The sequence below is a fragment of the Podarcis melisellensis genome (assembly GCF_964234715.1).
Source record: "Podarcis melisellensis genome assembly, chromosome: W".
Taxonomy (NCBI): domain Eukaryota; kingdom Metazoa; phylum Chordata; class Lepidosauria; order Squamata; family Lacertidae; genus Podarcis; species Podarcis melisellensis.
The window spans coordinates 38,806,602-38,822,343 of NC_138535.1; the positions used below are offsets into that span (position 1 = coordinate 38,806,602).

Below are 15,742 nucleotides of genomic sequence, written 5' to 3' on the forward strand. Positions count from 1 at the left end.
CGGCGCTGGTGGGGCAACGGGAACTGGTGGAGGAAACGGAAAATGATGAATATGCCCAGGATAAGCTCAGAGGTCTCAGGGGGGAGGGCGAGAGCCCCGGAGGTTTTGAGGAAAGAAATGGGGCATTGTATTACAAAGGGGCACTGTATATACCCGAAGGTGAATTGAGGGGGAGAGTACTCAAGCAGTTGCATGATAGCCCCACGGCGGGACATTTTGGGCAACACAAAACCATGTGGTTGGTTACCAGGGAATTTTGGTGGCCTAAGGTGAGGGAAGATGTAAGGGAGTATGTAAGAGGGTGTGACCAATGTCAGCGAGCCAAAGGGGAAAGAAGGGCGCCGGCAGGGTTATTAGAACCTTTACCCACACCAGAACGGCCTTGGGAAGCGATATCAATAGATTTTATGACGGATCTGCCAAGGTCCAAGGGGAAAACAGCCATCATGGTAGTAGTAGACCTGTTAACTAAGATGTGCCATTTTGTAGCATGCTCACATGCAGTCACAGCGGAAGAAACGGCGAAGTTGTTTGTGGAACATATCTTTAGGTTGCACGGGGCTCCCTCGAGGGTGATCTCAGATCGAGGCAAACAATTTACTTCCAGGTTCTGGAGGAAGCTCATGAGCTTGCTACACGTGGAAGTTAATTTTTCAACTGCCCGGCACCCTGAAACCAACGGGCAGGCGGAAAGGGCAAATGGCATTCTTCAACAATATCTTAGGTGTTATGTCAATGACAGAGAGAACGATTGGGTCGAAAAGTTGGCGTTGGCAGAATTTGCCTACAATAATGCGGAGAATGTGTCCACAGGGATGAGTCCCTTTTTGGCTAATTACGGGTGTCACCCCAGGGCATTTCCAGGGGAAGGAGGGGAGAGATGGAGCGTTCCAGCGGCTGAACATTTTGTAGAAGAGATGGAAGCCATCCATCAGCAGCTCCAGCTCAACTTAGAAAGGGCCAAGGCACAATATAAGAAGCAGGCAGACAAGAACAGAAGGGAAGGTGAAACCATAAGGGTGGGGGATCAAGTGTGGTTGTCAACCCAAGGGTTGCCGTTCAAAGGGGGTTGTAAGAAACTGAGGCCCAGAAGATTGGGACCCTTTGAGGTGATTCAGCAGGTCAACCCGGTAGCTTTCAAACTCCGATTACCCAACCACATGAAATTGCACCCAGTGTTCCACAGGTCGTTACTGTCACCATACAGGGGGGGACGTGAAGGGGAGCACGTCAGGGGACCAGCCTTGGAAGAGAGGGAACGCCGCAACCATGTAGCGGAAATCCTCGATTCCAGGTGGAAGGGTAATCAGGTGGAGTATTTGGTGGCGTGGGAAGGGGAACCGGAGTCAGAAAACACCTGGGTAAGTGCAGAGGAAGTCAATGACGAGGTTTTAACAGAAACGTTCCACCAAAGGTTCCCGAGGAAACCTCAGCCTATAGCAAGGTTTAGGAGGGAGTATTTCGGCACCACCGATGAGGAAGAGGAAATGGAAGGGTTCGCGGAGTCGGAGTTGGAAGATGGAGTGGACTCTGATGACGAAGAGTACCTAGAGAGTAGGAACAGCAACAAGTGGAAGGAAGTGTTCGCGACGTCGGAAGATGAGGGAGGTTCTTTCAGGGGTTTTACCTCCTCACCGCCAGTAGGAGAGGAGACGGGAGGGGGTGAAGGGGGCCCTGGAGGGGAGGTGGATGTCAGGGAACTGACATCTAAAGCGCCGCAGGTGCAAAGGCTCCCTGAGGTTGAGAGAGCAGTAGCAGCGGAAGAGGGAACCAGTAGAGGGCGAGCAAGAACTCCAAGGGAAAGTGAGTCGGAGGGATGGCTCAGAGACGCTTCAAGCGAAACCAGTGGGGAGGTCTCAGGACCTCCTATAGGGACACCCACACCTCGACGGAAACTGTCACGCCGAGAGGCCAGACGACGTGTTTCCGTTAAGGAGCTTTTATGTTGGAAACGTTTCCGAAAGCAGCCACTTTCGGATTCTACTAGTGATTGACGCAGCCATGCTGGAGGGGCTCCGTCACAGGCAGAGGTTTGAAAACCTGATCAAACTCTGAGGGACTTGCATTTTACGCACAAGCAGCTCATCGTCCCATCACACCTACTTTATTAGCCGATTCAAAAAATTTCTGCAGTGGTGCCTCGCAAGACGAAATTAATTCGTTCTGCGAGTTTTTTCGTCTAGCGAATTTTTCATCTTGCGAAGCACAAAATCCCATAGGAACGCATTGAAATTCAATTAATGCGTTCCTATGGTCAAAAAAAGTCCAAACAAAGCCAAATTTGGTACAACAAGAGTTTATTAACTGCTCTTTAAAGTCACACATACTGTAAAGAGCAGTTCAAAAATTGAAGGAACAATAAATTAAGTTTCTAAACATGACAGAAAAACATTTAAAAATCAACAAAGTGTACCGTACATTTTCTAAGACTCTGGGGGACCACTCGAAGAAGGTTCCTCTTCCACTCTTTGCTTCTTGCTGAAGAACCTGTCCATGGTCTGCTGCTTCATCCGCCTTTTCAGCACCTCCCTGAAAGGCGACATGACCGTCGTATCAAAAGTGTTCACAAGGTCATGTACCACGTGCTTGTTAGGGTGGTGCCGCTGTGCAAAAGCCTGCACATCCTTCCACTTCAGGCAAATGTCCCTCAGTTTTTCGGAGGACAGCCGTTCCTCAGTTGCTTCCTCCTCTTCCAGTGAGGCCTGCTCCTGCGCAGCCTCTGCCTGCAGTTCGACCAGCTCCTGGGTGGTCAGCTCGTGGTCGTGCTCCTCCACCAGTTCGCTGACGTCCTCCTCTGTGACCTCCAGTCCCATGGTCCTCCCCAAGGCAACAATGTCCTGCACCACTGTTGACTCTGGTGCATCAGAGTCACTTGGTGCCACACAGTCCGGCCACAGGCTGCGCCAAGCGCAATTCAAATTTCTCTGGCTGATCCCATTCCAGGCCGTGGTGATCATCTTCAAGCAGGTGACGATGTCGAAGTGGTCCTTCCAGAATTCCCGCAGGGTGATGGTGGTGCAGTCAGTCTCCTCGAAGCATCGCCTGAAAAGTTCCTTGGTGTAGAGTTTTTTGAAATTGGCGATGACCTGCTGATCCATCGGCTGGAGCAGCGGCGTGGTGTTAGGCGGCAGGAACATGATGCTGATGAAGCTGAACTCCTCCAACAAGTCCTCCTCAAGGCCTTTAGGATGAGCAGGAGCATTGTCCATCAGAAGAAAAGCCTTCAGCGGGAGGTCGTTGTCCAGCAGGTACTGTTTGACAGCAGGGGCAAAAGCAAGATTGACCCAGTCCACAAACAGCACACGTGTGACCCAAGCCTTACTGTTGGATCGCCACATGACACTCAGCTGCTCCTTGTCGACCTTGTGTTTCTTGAAGGCCCGTGGGTTCTCCGAGTGGTACACCAGCAGGGGCTTGATCTTCAGGTCGCCGCTTGCGTTGGCACAGAAGAGCAGGGTCAGACGGTCCTTCATGGGCTTGTGGCCAGGCAACTTGGCCTCCTCCTGTGTGATGAAAGTCCTTTTGGGCATCCTCTTCCAAAACAGCCCGGTCTCGTCGCAGTTGAAGACCTGCTGTGGAACGTAGCCCTCCGTCTTCACAACCTCCAGGAACTCCGCTGCAAAGTCTTCAGCCGCAGGAACATCAAAACTGGCAGCCTCTCCATGCCTGACCATGCTGTGGATTCCAGATCTTGTCTTGAACTGGTCAAACCAACCTCTGCTTGCCTTGAAGACTTCTGGCTCGCCTGAGGTTCCTGGCTGTTCCCGGACGAGGTCTGCATGCAAGGCCTTGGCCTTCTCACAAATGACGGCCTCAGTCACTGTGTCCCCTGCACGCTGCTTCTCTTCTAACCAGATGAGCAGCAACTTCTCGACCTCCTCCAGAACAGCTGGGCGGTTCTTCACGATCCTGGTGACTCCCTTGGCTGCATCAGTTGCAAGGATCTTCTCCCTCATCTTCAGGATGGTCCCGATGGTCGATGGATTCCTCCCGTACTCCCTGGCGAGGTCTGTCACACGCATTCCACCGTCGTGCTTCCGGATGATCTCCTTCTTCATTTCCAGCGTCACCTTCTCCTTCTTCCTCTCGCCGGCCTCTGCAGCAGCAGTCTTCTTGGGTCCCATGGCAGCACAGCTCCTATCTTCGTAAACTCAGGGGGGGGGGAAATCAGTGCTTCACATCAAAAAAATTCAAAAGCACCCAGCCACCCACCACACAGAAATTCAAACCCAGAACCAAGTCCTTGAATTCCAAACACCCAACCCAAAATCCAAAATCCCCCCAAAAAGTTTTAAAAGTTTAACTTACAAAATGGCTGCAAATCACCAAAGTCTTCAAAATCCTCAAATGGCTGCAAAAGAAGTTTTGGAAAAGCCTTAAAAATCACCAAAGTCTTCAAAAAACTCAACTGTTCCACCACCCACCCACCCACCACACAGAAATTGCAAACCCCTCCCCAACTGTTCCCCCAGCCACCCACCGCACAGAAATTCAAACCCAGATTTTTTTAAAAAAAAAAACCATGGCCCAATGGTCACAGAAAATCATAAAAATGCAGGGGAAAAACCACACAAGCTCCCAGATTCTTGCAAACCCCTCCTCAACTGTTCCCCCAGCCACCCAACACACAGAAATTCAAACCCAGAATTTTTTTTAAAAAACACAACATGGCCCAATGGTCACAGAAAATCATAAAAATGCAGAAAAAACCACACAAGCTCCCAGATTCGTGCAAACCCCTCCTCAACTGTTCCCCCAGCCACCCACCACACAGAAATTCAAACCCAGATTTTTTTAAAAAAAAACAACAACATGGCCCAATGGTCACAAAAAATCAGAAAAATGCAGAAAAAACCCACACAAGCTCCTAGATTCTTGCAAACCTCTCCCCAACACCAAGTCCTTGAATTCCAAACACCCCAACCCAAAATCCAAAAAACCCCAAAAAAGTTTTAAAAGTTTAACTTACCAAATGGATGCAAAAGAAGTTTTGGAAAAGCTTCAAAAATCAGCAAAGTCCTCAAAAACCTCAAAAAAGGCTACCACACCGTGTGCTATGTGTTGCTCTTCAAAGTTCAAGTCTCAACTGCACCTCTTCAAGCAATGCACCCTGGGTATTAATGGTTTTACGGAAAAGGAAACAAACTTGCAAGACGTTTTCTTTTTTTTTTTAATAAGAATTTTTATTGATTTTTCAAACACATAATAAAAGACAGACACATTACATAACAACAACATACACAACATTAAACATATACCGACTTCCCCATACCTCCCTTTCGCTGCATCCTTATTCCAAAGTTCTTTAGCAACCCTTTGATCAAATTACCTATTAATTTCCTTTCAATAGATTTCCTTAAACCTAATAGTTCCCGCTGTATTTCTCTACTTCTTACCCCTTGGCATCTCAACACTCCTTAATTTTACAACAGTTTTTAAGATATAATTTAAACTTCTTCCAGTCCTCTTCCACTGTCTCTTTCCCCTGGTCTCGGATTCTGCCGGTCATCTCTGCTAGTCCCATGAAGTCCGTCACCTTTGTCTGCCATTCTTCCAGAGTAGGTAGTTCTTGCATCTTCCAATACTTTGCCAAAAGAATTCTTGCTGCTGTGGTCGCATACATAAAAAAGGTCCTGTCCTTCTTTGACACCGGTTGGCCTACCATGCCCAGGAGAAAAGCCTCAGGTTTCTTTGGAAAAGTCCGTTTAAGGACCTTTTTAATTTCATTATAGATCATTTCCCAAAAGGCTTTAATCTTTGGGCAGGTCCACCAAAGGTGGTAGAAGGTACCTTCAGTCTCATTACATTTCCAGCATTTATTATTGGGCAAGTGGTATATTTTTGCAAGCTTGACTGGGGTCATGTACCACCTATAGATCATTTTCATTATGTTTTCTTTTAAGGCATTACATGCCGTGAATTTAACACCGGTGGTCCATAACTGTTCCCAGTCAGCAAACATAATGTCATGACCGATATCCTGTGCCCATTTAATCATAGCTGATTTCACCGTTTCATCCTGTGTATTCCATTTCAACAGCAAATTGTACATTCTAGACAAGTTCTTAGTATTGGGTTCTAACAGTTCTGTTTCTAACTTTGACCTCTCCTTCTGAAATCCTATTTTCCTGTCCTGCTTAAATGTCTCATTTATCTGACGGTAATGTAACCAATCTCGAACTTTGAACTTTAGTCTCTCATAACTCTGAAGTTTAAACTTCTCACCATCTTGTTCTAGGATTTCACAATATTTTGGCCATTTAGAATCCATGTTAAGTTTTTTCACCGCCTTCGCTTCCATTGGTGACAACCACCTGGGGGTTTTACTTTCCAACAAGTCTTTATATCGAATCCAAACATTATATAGTGCTTTCCTAACAATATGGTTTTTAAACCTTTTGTACACCTTTGCCTTGTCATACCATAAATATGCATGCCAACCGAAGTTATTATCATACCCTTCCAAATCCAAAATGTCTGTATCCTCAAGAAGCAGCCAATGTTTCAACCAGCAGAAAGCTGCTGATTCATAATAAAGTCTTAAGTCCGGCAGGGCAAAGCCCCCTCTATCTTTTGCATCAGTTAAAATCTTAAATTTTATTCTGGGCTTTTTGCCCTGCCAGACAAATTTGGATATGTCTTTCTGCCACTTCTTGAAGCAGTCCATCTTGTCTAAAATCTGTAACGTCTGAAACAAAAATAACATTCTAGGCAATACATTCATCTTAATGACAGCAATTCGGCCTAACAAGGAAAGTCTCAGTCTAGACCATATTTCTAAATCTTTCTTAACTTCTGTCCAACACTTTTCATAATTGTCTTTAAATAAATTCACATTCTTAGATGTTAAGTTCACCCCCAGATATTTCACTTTTTTTGTTATTTCCAACCCTGTTTCACTCTGAAATCTCTCTCTTTCTTCCATTGTTAAGTTTTTTTCCAACACTTTCGTTTTCTGTTTGTTCAGTTTAAATCCTGCTACTTGACCAAATATCTCAATTAGTTCTAATACTCTTTTGGTACTAGTGTCTGGCTGTTGCAAAGTTAACACTAGGTCATCTGCAAATGCTCTTAACTTGTAATTTTTGACTCCAAACTGAATACCTTTAACCAACTGGTCCCTTCTAATCATATTTAACAAAACCTCCAGGACTGATATAAAAAGCAAAGGGGATATTGGGCACCCCTGTCGTGTCCCTTTTTCTATTGGTATTTCTTCCGTAACCACATTGTTTACTATTAACTTAGCTTTTTGTTTAGAGTATATTGCACCTATACCGTTTTCAAAACCTTGGCCTACCCCCATCCCTTGGAGATTCTTCTTCATAAAACTCCAGCAAATGTTGTCAAAGGCTTTCTCCGCGTCCACAAAAATCAAAACAGCTTTCCTGTTAATATCCACCTCTAATAACTCCAAAATGTCTATAATGTTCCTCACATTTTCTGACATCTGTCTCCCAGGAAGAAAGCCTGTCTGGTCCTTGTGAATCTCCCCTAACAACACTCTTTTAAGTCTTTTTGCCAAAATGTCTGCAAAAATTTTGTAATCCACATTCAGTAAAGATATAGGGCGGTAGTTCCTAACCTGGTTCTTTTCAGTCTCTGTTTTCGGTATAAGTGAGATAAATGCCTCTTCCCACGATTCGGGAGCCTTTTTCCCCTCCAAAATTTCATTGCATACTTCTTTCAATGGTTGTATTAACCATTCCTTCAACGCTTTGTAGTATCTTGCAGTCAAGCCATCTGGTCCTGGAGATTTCCCCAATTGCATGTTCTGAATGGCACCCTCTATTTCTTGTGCTGTAATTTTCTCATTCAGGATCATTTTGCTTTGTTCTGAAATTTTTGGTAGTCCATGTTTTTTAATAAATTCATCTATTTCTTGTTCGTTTACAGGCCCTTGTGCGTATAATTTCTTAAAGAAGCTTTGAAAACAATTACTTATCTCATTCGGCTTGTGGATGATTTTCCCATCTACTTCAAGGCATGTCACAGTGTTCAGTTTTTGCCTCTTTTTCAGTTGCCATGACAGAAGTTTCCCACATTTGTCTGCTGATTCAAAAGTCTTTTGTCTCATTTGCTTTATTTTCCATTCTATTTCTTGATTCATCAGTTCCATATATTGCATCTGGTAGTATTTTATTTCTCTCAAGATCTCTTGAGACTCTGCATGAGACTCTAATGGACTTTCTCGACTACAAAATCGTAATGATGGGAGATATGAATGGAGTTGTCTCCACAAACATGGACAAAGCGCAGAGACAAGTGATCTCTAAAGAAGGGAGATTACCAAAGACATTTTTTGAAATGACTGAAACTATGGACCTTATTGACATTTGGAGAACAAGGAACCCTCTTGAGAGAGAGGGAACTTTTTTCTCTGAAGCAAAAATGACATGGACAAGAATTGACCAAATTTGGGTAACTAGTAGCCTGGCGCCAAGAGTGAAAAAAACAGAAATCTGCCCAAAAACCTGCTCCGACCATAATGCGGTAAAGATGGAGATGAAACTAACAACAACTGGATCCTTTAGATGGAGAATGAATGACACCCTATTTAGAGATGAAGAGATTTATAAAAAGGCCCAAAAAACATTGAAAGATTACTTTGAGATAAACCTGAGAACAGATGTGGAGAAAAGAACAATTTGGGACGCTAGTAAGGCCGTGATGCGTGGTTTCCTAATTCAACAGAATTCTATAAAGAGGAAAAAGCAGAATGAGAAGAAAGAAAGCAAAAATTTTGGAAAAAATGAAAGAAGGAGAAAAGAAATTGAGATCCAAACCAAACTTGCAAGACGTTTTCGTCTTGCGAAGCAAGCCCATAGGGAAATTCGTCTTGCGAAGCAACTCAAAAAATGAAAAACTCTTTCGTCTAGCAAGTTTTTCGTCTTGCGAGGCATTCATCTTGCGGGGCACCACTGTATTTAATTTTCCATTCCACTTCTTGATTTACCAATATTGAAAATTGTGTTTGTAACATTTTAATTGCTTGTTTGGTGTGTTCATCTTTAGACTTTATTGTTAATTTCCTTTCACACTCTTACAATTGAGCCAAGATTTCTTCCTTTTTCTTTTCTCTCAACTTTTTCCTATAAATATTTTGTTGAATCAAGAAGCCACTCATGACGGCTTTACTTGCATCCCAAACAATGTCGAAACTAGTTTCTTTATTTGAGTTCCACTTAAAATCTCTTTAGCTTTTTCAATCACTTCTTGATTATCAAAAAGATTGTCATTCATCCTCCATCTGAATAACTTCTGTTCTTTATTTCTTAACTCTATTATTATAGGATTGTGATCTGATAATGTTTTTGGGAGTATCTCGCATTTCACTGTTCTTGGGGACAAATCCCTTGAAATCCAAATGTAATCTATTCTTCCCCAGGCTCAGAGAAGAAAATAAATTGTTTTGTGGTTGGGTGTTTAAGTCTCCAGATGTCTATCAGCTCAAAGTTGTCCACAAGATCAAAAAGAGTTCTTGGTTTTACGACTGGTAAAATTGTCGTAATTGTATTAAGAAAGATTGAACTTAATTGACATTCATTAATTATCACATTGGAAATATTGACACGATTGTATTAAGAAAGATTGAACTTAATTGATATCCAATCTGTAAGACAGAAGGAAAGAGAACAAATTACCTAGTGAGCTAATTGAATTTCTTAGTGATGTATGGTAAAAAAACAACTGTGTCAGGTTCTGCGGCAGTTTCAGCCTCACAAATCAGGAGAACTTCTGTAATTGACATGGATCAACCACTAGATATGAGAGAATTAATTTTAAGTTTAAAGAAAGATATCCAAGATTTTAAAAATAATGTAAATGAAAAGGCAAAAGCAACAGAAGAAAAACTTATTTCAATGGGAGTTAAAATAGATGAAAATGTGAAAATAGCAGCTGAGTTATCAACTCAGGTCAACAATTTAGTACAAAAAAATTCAGAACTGACGAAAATAGTGCTAGACCTTAAAGGTAAAACACAGAACCTAGAGGAAGCTCAGAAAAAATTACAAAATGAAAATAGAGAGTTGAAAAGGGAATGCGATAAGATAAGGAAAGAAACAGCAGATCTGAAAGCACAGCAGGATTCAACTTTGGACTCTATTGCGATGTTGCAAATGCAGAGAAGGGAGAATACCCTAAGATTCAGAGGATTAACAGAGGACACAGAGGAAATAATTGAGAAAAAAATCTCAAAAGAGCTAGCAGCTTGGTTAGACCTAGAAGAAGCAGAAGTAGCACAAAAAATAGAAAAAGCATTCAGAGTCAAATCTAATGTAGCAAAAGCAAACAACTGGCCGGCTGATTGTTTAGTCTCTTTTAACTCTATGGATTTCAGAAATAGAATTTTACAAGCTAGTAACAAGACGAAATTTCAATCGGAAGGAAATGATATTATCGTCCACAAGATCATTCCAAATCGGTTGATAAAAAAGAGAGAAGCTTATAGACATCTGGCCGAGGCACTAAAGGCAAAGGCAGTGGACTATAGGTGGGAGGCCCTGGAAGGCATCTCTTTTTTCTTTAAAGGGAAACGTAGAAAGTGCTTGTCGGCATTAGATGCGGACAAGTTCTGGAGAAAGTACCGGAAAGACCTCGGAGGAAAAAGGCAATTGTTGGGAGAATCAGAGGATATTGAACAAACAGTTGAGAGTTAGGAGACAGATCTAAGAAGGGAATTTATTAAATGTATACTGAGACCTTGAATGTGTATTTTTTTTAAAAAAGAAATTAACCCGTTGACGTATCATAAGAAATAAAGTATGGATTATAAATTTATTACTTGGAACGTAAATGGTTTAAATGAAAAATAAAAAAGGAACAAGGTGGAACATATTCTGGTTAAGCAAAAATATGATCTAATCTGTCTGCAAGAAACTCATGTAGCGGAAAAACATAAAAGAGTATTAATAAATAAGAGATTGGGGCTCGAGTTTATTGCATCAAGTAAAGAAAAAAAGAGAGGGGTGGTAATTACAGTGATTATAGAGGTTAAGATCAATAATGAAAAAGTGATAGCTATTGGAAATTATGCACCAAATGAAAGAAAATCTGAATCCTCTCAATTCCCGGAAGAAAAAGTCATAGAATATTTAGGGGGGGGGGAATTATATTATTAGGAGATTTTAATGGAGTAGTCAATCCAAATATGGACAGGACAATAAAGAAGAAAGAAAAGAGGCAGAACAAACTCCCAACTACATTTTTCCAATTAATAGAACTCCTGAATTTGTTTGACGCTTGGAGGTTTAAGAATCCAACAGAGAAGGAGCTTCCTGGGGGCGGCGCCAGCGATGATGGCGGCTTCTCTCTGAATGGGGAGAGGAGCTCCGCGGAAATCGGGTCCTGTCGCTACAGCGAAGCGGGGACCCACAAGAAGAATCCAGGGGCTCTGGAGCGTGGGACTCAGCGGACACCGTGGGCACCCCCCCAAAACGTAACGGGGCTTAGTAATTGAGCTCCGGAGCGTGGAGGGGCTGTGGCGCGGTGTTGTGGGCAGATTTCTACTTTCGCGGAGCGAAGCTGCTAAGCTGTCATCGGAGAGCGCTGTCCTTTTTTCCTGTGAAAATCTGGTCATCAATCAACTACCCGTGAGTAGGATTATTTAAGAAAATTGGGACTGAAGAACTAAAAAGTTTAAATTAGAAACCGAATCGGGAAAGTGTAAACAGGAAGCCCACTTCCCGGACTTGTTTAAAACATCAAAGCAAAGGCATTTAAAGCTAAGGCTTTGGAGAGGGTTTGTTTGAATTTGAATCGGAACATCAAGAGACGACCTCCCCCCCCCAAGTAAAGAGAGGGGGGAAGGCAAATTGATCTTCTGTTGAACTTCTGTTTGTTGAGCTTTTAGCAACGGACTGCCAGGCTGTTAAGAAAATTGCTACATTGTTACACCGAAACTTGCACCTTTGAGAGACATTGTAAATTTGTTAAGTTAAACTCTGCAAAAGAAGACGTTTTATTTTCTGGAGGATCTTCTTAGGATCTGATTTTTTTTTTTTAAGGGTTGTTCTAGAAGTTGGAGAGTGTTTTTCTAAACTTTAATTTTATTGTCGGATATAGAGTCCCTCTAGAGGACAATTGAGACTGTGCAACCACTGGGGGAATTTTCCATTCTCACTCCTGGCTTTTAGGGACTTTCCACTGGAAGATTTAACCGTGGGATTGACCTTGATTCCCAGACAGAAGTGGAATGACTGGCAGGACAAGATCAGCTAAGATAAAAGCACTACAGCCTGGCATAAGTTCCCAACACCGCAGATCATCGGTTCCTGACCTCCCAGTGACACAGGAGGGAGATCCAGATCAAAGCAGGCCCAGAGGAATGGCATCAGGAGAGGATTTTACTTCAGTGCTTAATAAAATATATGAAAAATTGGATGGCTTAAGCAAGCAAGTTACTGACCAATCAACTAAACTTGACCAAAATACTGCCAGTTTAAATAAGTTAAGCCAGCAAGTGAATTCCAATGCACAATCTATTGGAGAATTATTGGAAACATCTGCGTCAAATCGGAGAATTGCTGAGGAGGCGAAGGAAAAAGTTGAGGCTGTACGAGAAGAAATAAAACCGATGCGTAAACAGATTGGGGAAAATCAAGCATTATTGTCTATGATTGAGTTGAAGGAAAAACAGAATAATCTGAGGATCAGGGCAATTCCAGAAATCGAAAAGGAGAATTTAAGTGAATATCTTACAAAGGAATTTGAAAAATTTGGGGCCCTAAAAGAAGATAAGGACTTTAAGATAGTAAGTGTGTTTAGACTTGGAAAGGGAGGGAGAAAGAACAGATCGAGAGACTGTTTAATCTCCCTCAGAACGAAGGAAGAGAGAGACAAGATATTGAGTGCGCACTTCAAGAACGCTCTGGAGGTTCAAGAAATAAAAGCGGAAATTTATAAAGATATTCCTAAATTGATATTGGATCTCAGAGCTAACTACGGAGACTTAGTGCAGTGTTTCCCAACCGGTGTTCCGCGGCACACTAGTGTGCCACGAGACGTTGCCTGGTGTGCCGTGGGAGGGCGGCGGGCGAGTCGGGCGGCGAGAGGCGGGGCGGCGGCGGCATCTCCTGCTGGATGCAAATCCAAACATGGCGGGCGCCTCCCTCGCTCCTTTGTAGGCGGACCATCGAGAGAGAAAGAAAAGGAGGCGAAAGAGCGAGAGAAGGCACCTGCACGGAAAGAGGAGCGAGCAGTGCGCCTGCGCGCCGCGGCGCCCGAGTGCAGTGAAATTCCGTGAAGAGGGGAGGGGGGGCTGGAAAAGAGAGAAAGGAAAGATTTTTCATTTTTTTAAAAAAAAAAAAAGGAAGAGGGAAAGAAGAGAAAAAGTGGCAGAAGCTGAGGGGAAGGTTTCCGTGAGGGAGAGAGAGAAACGCGGGGCTGGCGGGACCCCTCCTCTTCCGCCACGCGTCGCCCGCCACCGCCTCAGAATCTCCTCAGGAGCGGCGGCGGCTGCTCCCCCTCGCCCCCTTCCTCCCCCCCAGCCCCCTCCCAACCCCCGGACGAGGGACGCAAGGCGGCGCCGCTGAGAGGACGGGAAGGCCCCCGGCGGCGGGGTCGGCTCGAGCAAGGAGGGGCGAGCGCTAGCTGGCTGGCTCTAGCCCGGCAAGAGGAGGAGGAGGAGGAGGAGCACGCCGTCGCTTCCACAGCGGCCGCCCCACACTCCCCTCCCTGGGCACCGGCGGGGAGAATGACGGAGCTCCAGTCCGCGCTGTTACTGCGGAGACAGCTGGCAGGTCGGTCCGTCGGTCGGTCGGGGCAAAACACACCACAGTGCAGGCAGAGGCAGGCAGGCCCGTCTCTCCCTGCCCCCCCTCGGACCTGGCCGGCCTGGGGTTTGCACCCCAAACACTCATGTCCACCCCAGCTACACAAGCCACACCTTGCTCTCAGTTCGATCTGTCAAATAACTCACCTATCATTCACATAAAGAACCTAGTCTATCCTCAAACGTCAGAATGTACCTCCTCTCTAGCTTCCCCCACTTCATCTAGGCACTTTCAGCCCTTACTTAACCCACCCCAGCCTGCTTACTCTTCCTTCATTTGCTATAAAAACTAAATACAGAGAGAGACTGAGAGCTGTTGACGAAGAGCTACGTGTGTGTCTTTCTTCGATTCCAGCCAGAATATCAGCTTTGTGTTCAGCCAAACAGGCCCAGGTTGCGCACAGAATAAAGTATTTTATAATTTTTCATATTTCTGTTTACTTACTATTTCATAATAAAGTAATTATAAAATACTTTCTTTGTGTTTATTTGATTCCTATTAAAGAGAGTTACTTTATATATAGTCAATATAGGCACAGAGTTATTTTTTTAAACATTTTCTAATGGTGGTGTGCCTCGAGATTTTTTTCATGAAACAAGTGTGCCTTTGCCCAAAAAAGGTTGGGAAACACTGACTTAGTGGCCCTGCTGAGAAGCAACAAGATCATCTTTAGATGGGAATTCCCCCAGGGGCTTTCTTTTACGTATAGAGGGGGGAAAGTGAAAATAAGATCAGTTGAAGACAAGGAGAAATTTTTGAGTGATCACGAGGAGAACCTTCAGAAAGGATCTGCGGAAGAACTCAGAGCCTTAAGAGCTGGTCTAGCAGGCCTAGTACCAACCCCCTTGGGACTTGACAAAACAGGGAGAGAGATACCACCGCCTAAGGGAGAAGAGCTTTTGGGAGCAGTAGGAGGAATATAAAAATAGCACAACATGTCTCTGCAATTATTAACTTGGAACATTCGTGGTCTAAACTCCCCAGAAAAAAGGAGGAAAATTTTTCATTTATTAAAAAAGGAGCAATTGGACATAATTTGTCTTCAGGAAACACATGTGATTAGGCTTCATAGGAAAGTACTGATTAATAAAAGACTAGGCCAAGAATTTATTTCATCGGACAAAGTCAAGAAGAGGGGAGTGGTTATTTATGCAAAAGAAAGCCTATCACCAAAATTTGTTTTTAAAGATGAACAAGGCAGAATTTTAGCAGTTGAAATTCAATCCCAAGGAGAAAAATATTTGATTTTAGGAATCTATGCACCGAACGAGGGCAAAGCGGAGTTTTATAAGAAATTACATGAGACATTGTTGGATTACATGGAATACAACATCATCATGATGGGAGATATGAATGGGGTGGTATCTACGAACATGGACAAGGCACAGAGAGAGGTGATTACTAAAGATGGCAGACTACCGAAAACTTTTTTTGAATTGACTGACAATATGGATTTGATTGACATTTGGAGAACTAAGAACCCCCTAGGAATAGAAGGTACATTCTTTTCTGAGGCCAAAATGACATGGACTAGAATTGACCAAATTTGGATAACTAGAGGACTGGCACCGAAGATAAAAAAGGTAGAAATTTGCCCAAAAACTTGCTCCGACCATAACGCTGTAAAGATGGAAATGAAACTAACACCACTCGGCTCCTTCAGATGGAAGATGAATGACACCTTACTAAGAGACCATGATGTTATTAAGAAGGCCCAAAAGACTTTGAGAGACTATTTTGAAGTAAATTTGAAAACCGCGGTTGAAAAAGAGTAATCTGGGACGCAAGTAAGGCGGTTATGAGAGGGTTTTTAATTCAGCAGAACGCAATAAAAAAGAGAATTCAAAATGAGAAGAAGGACAAAAGTTTGGAGAAAATAAAAGAAGGTGAGACTAAACTAAGATCTAAACCCAAATCACAAGAGATTCTGAGAGAAATTAAGCTGTATCAAGTACAGTATATGAAAA

At 43.5% G+C, this 15,742-nt stretch overlaps 1 protein-coding gene across 1 annotated transcript; it reads right to left on the reverse strand.

Annotated features, from left to right (window-relative positions):
- Nucleotides 1-2,280: 2,280 nt before the first annotated feature.
- LOC309361295 (tigger transposable element-derived protein 1-like) lies at nt 2,281-4,349 on the reverse strand. The gene is made up of 2 exons (XM_081896189.1): nt 4,309-4,349; nt 2,281-4,150 (listed from the first exon to the last, which is right to left on the reverse strand). Exon 2 carries the CDS (start codon nt 4,122-4,124, stop codon nt 2,424-2,426), a length of 1,701 nt encoding a protein of 566 aa, XP_081752315.1. The 5' UTR covers nt 4,125-4,150; nt 4,309-4,349; the 3' UTR covers nt 2,281-2,423.
- Between the last annotated feature and the right edge of the window lie 11,393 nt (nt 4,350-15,742).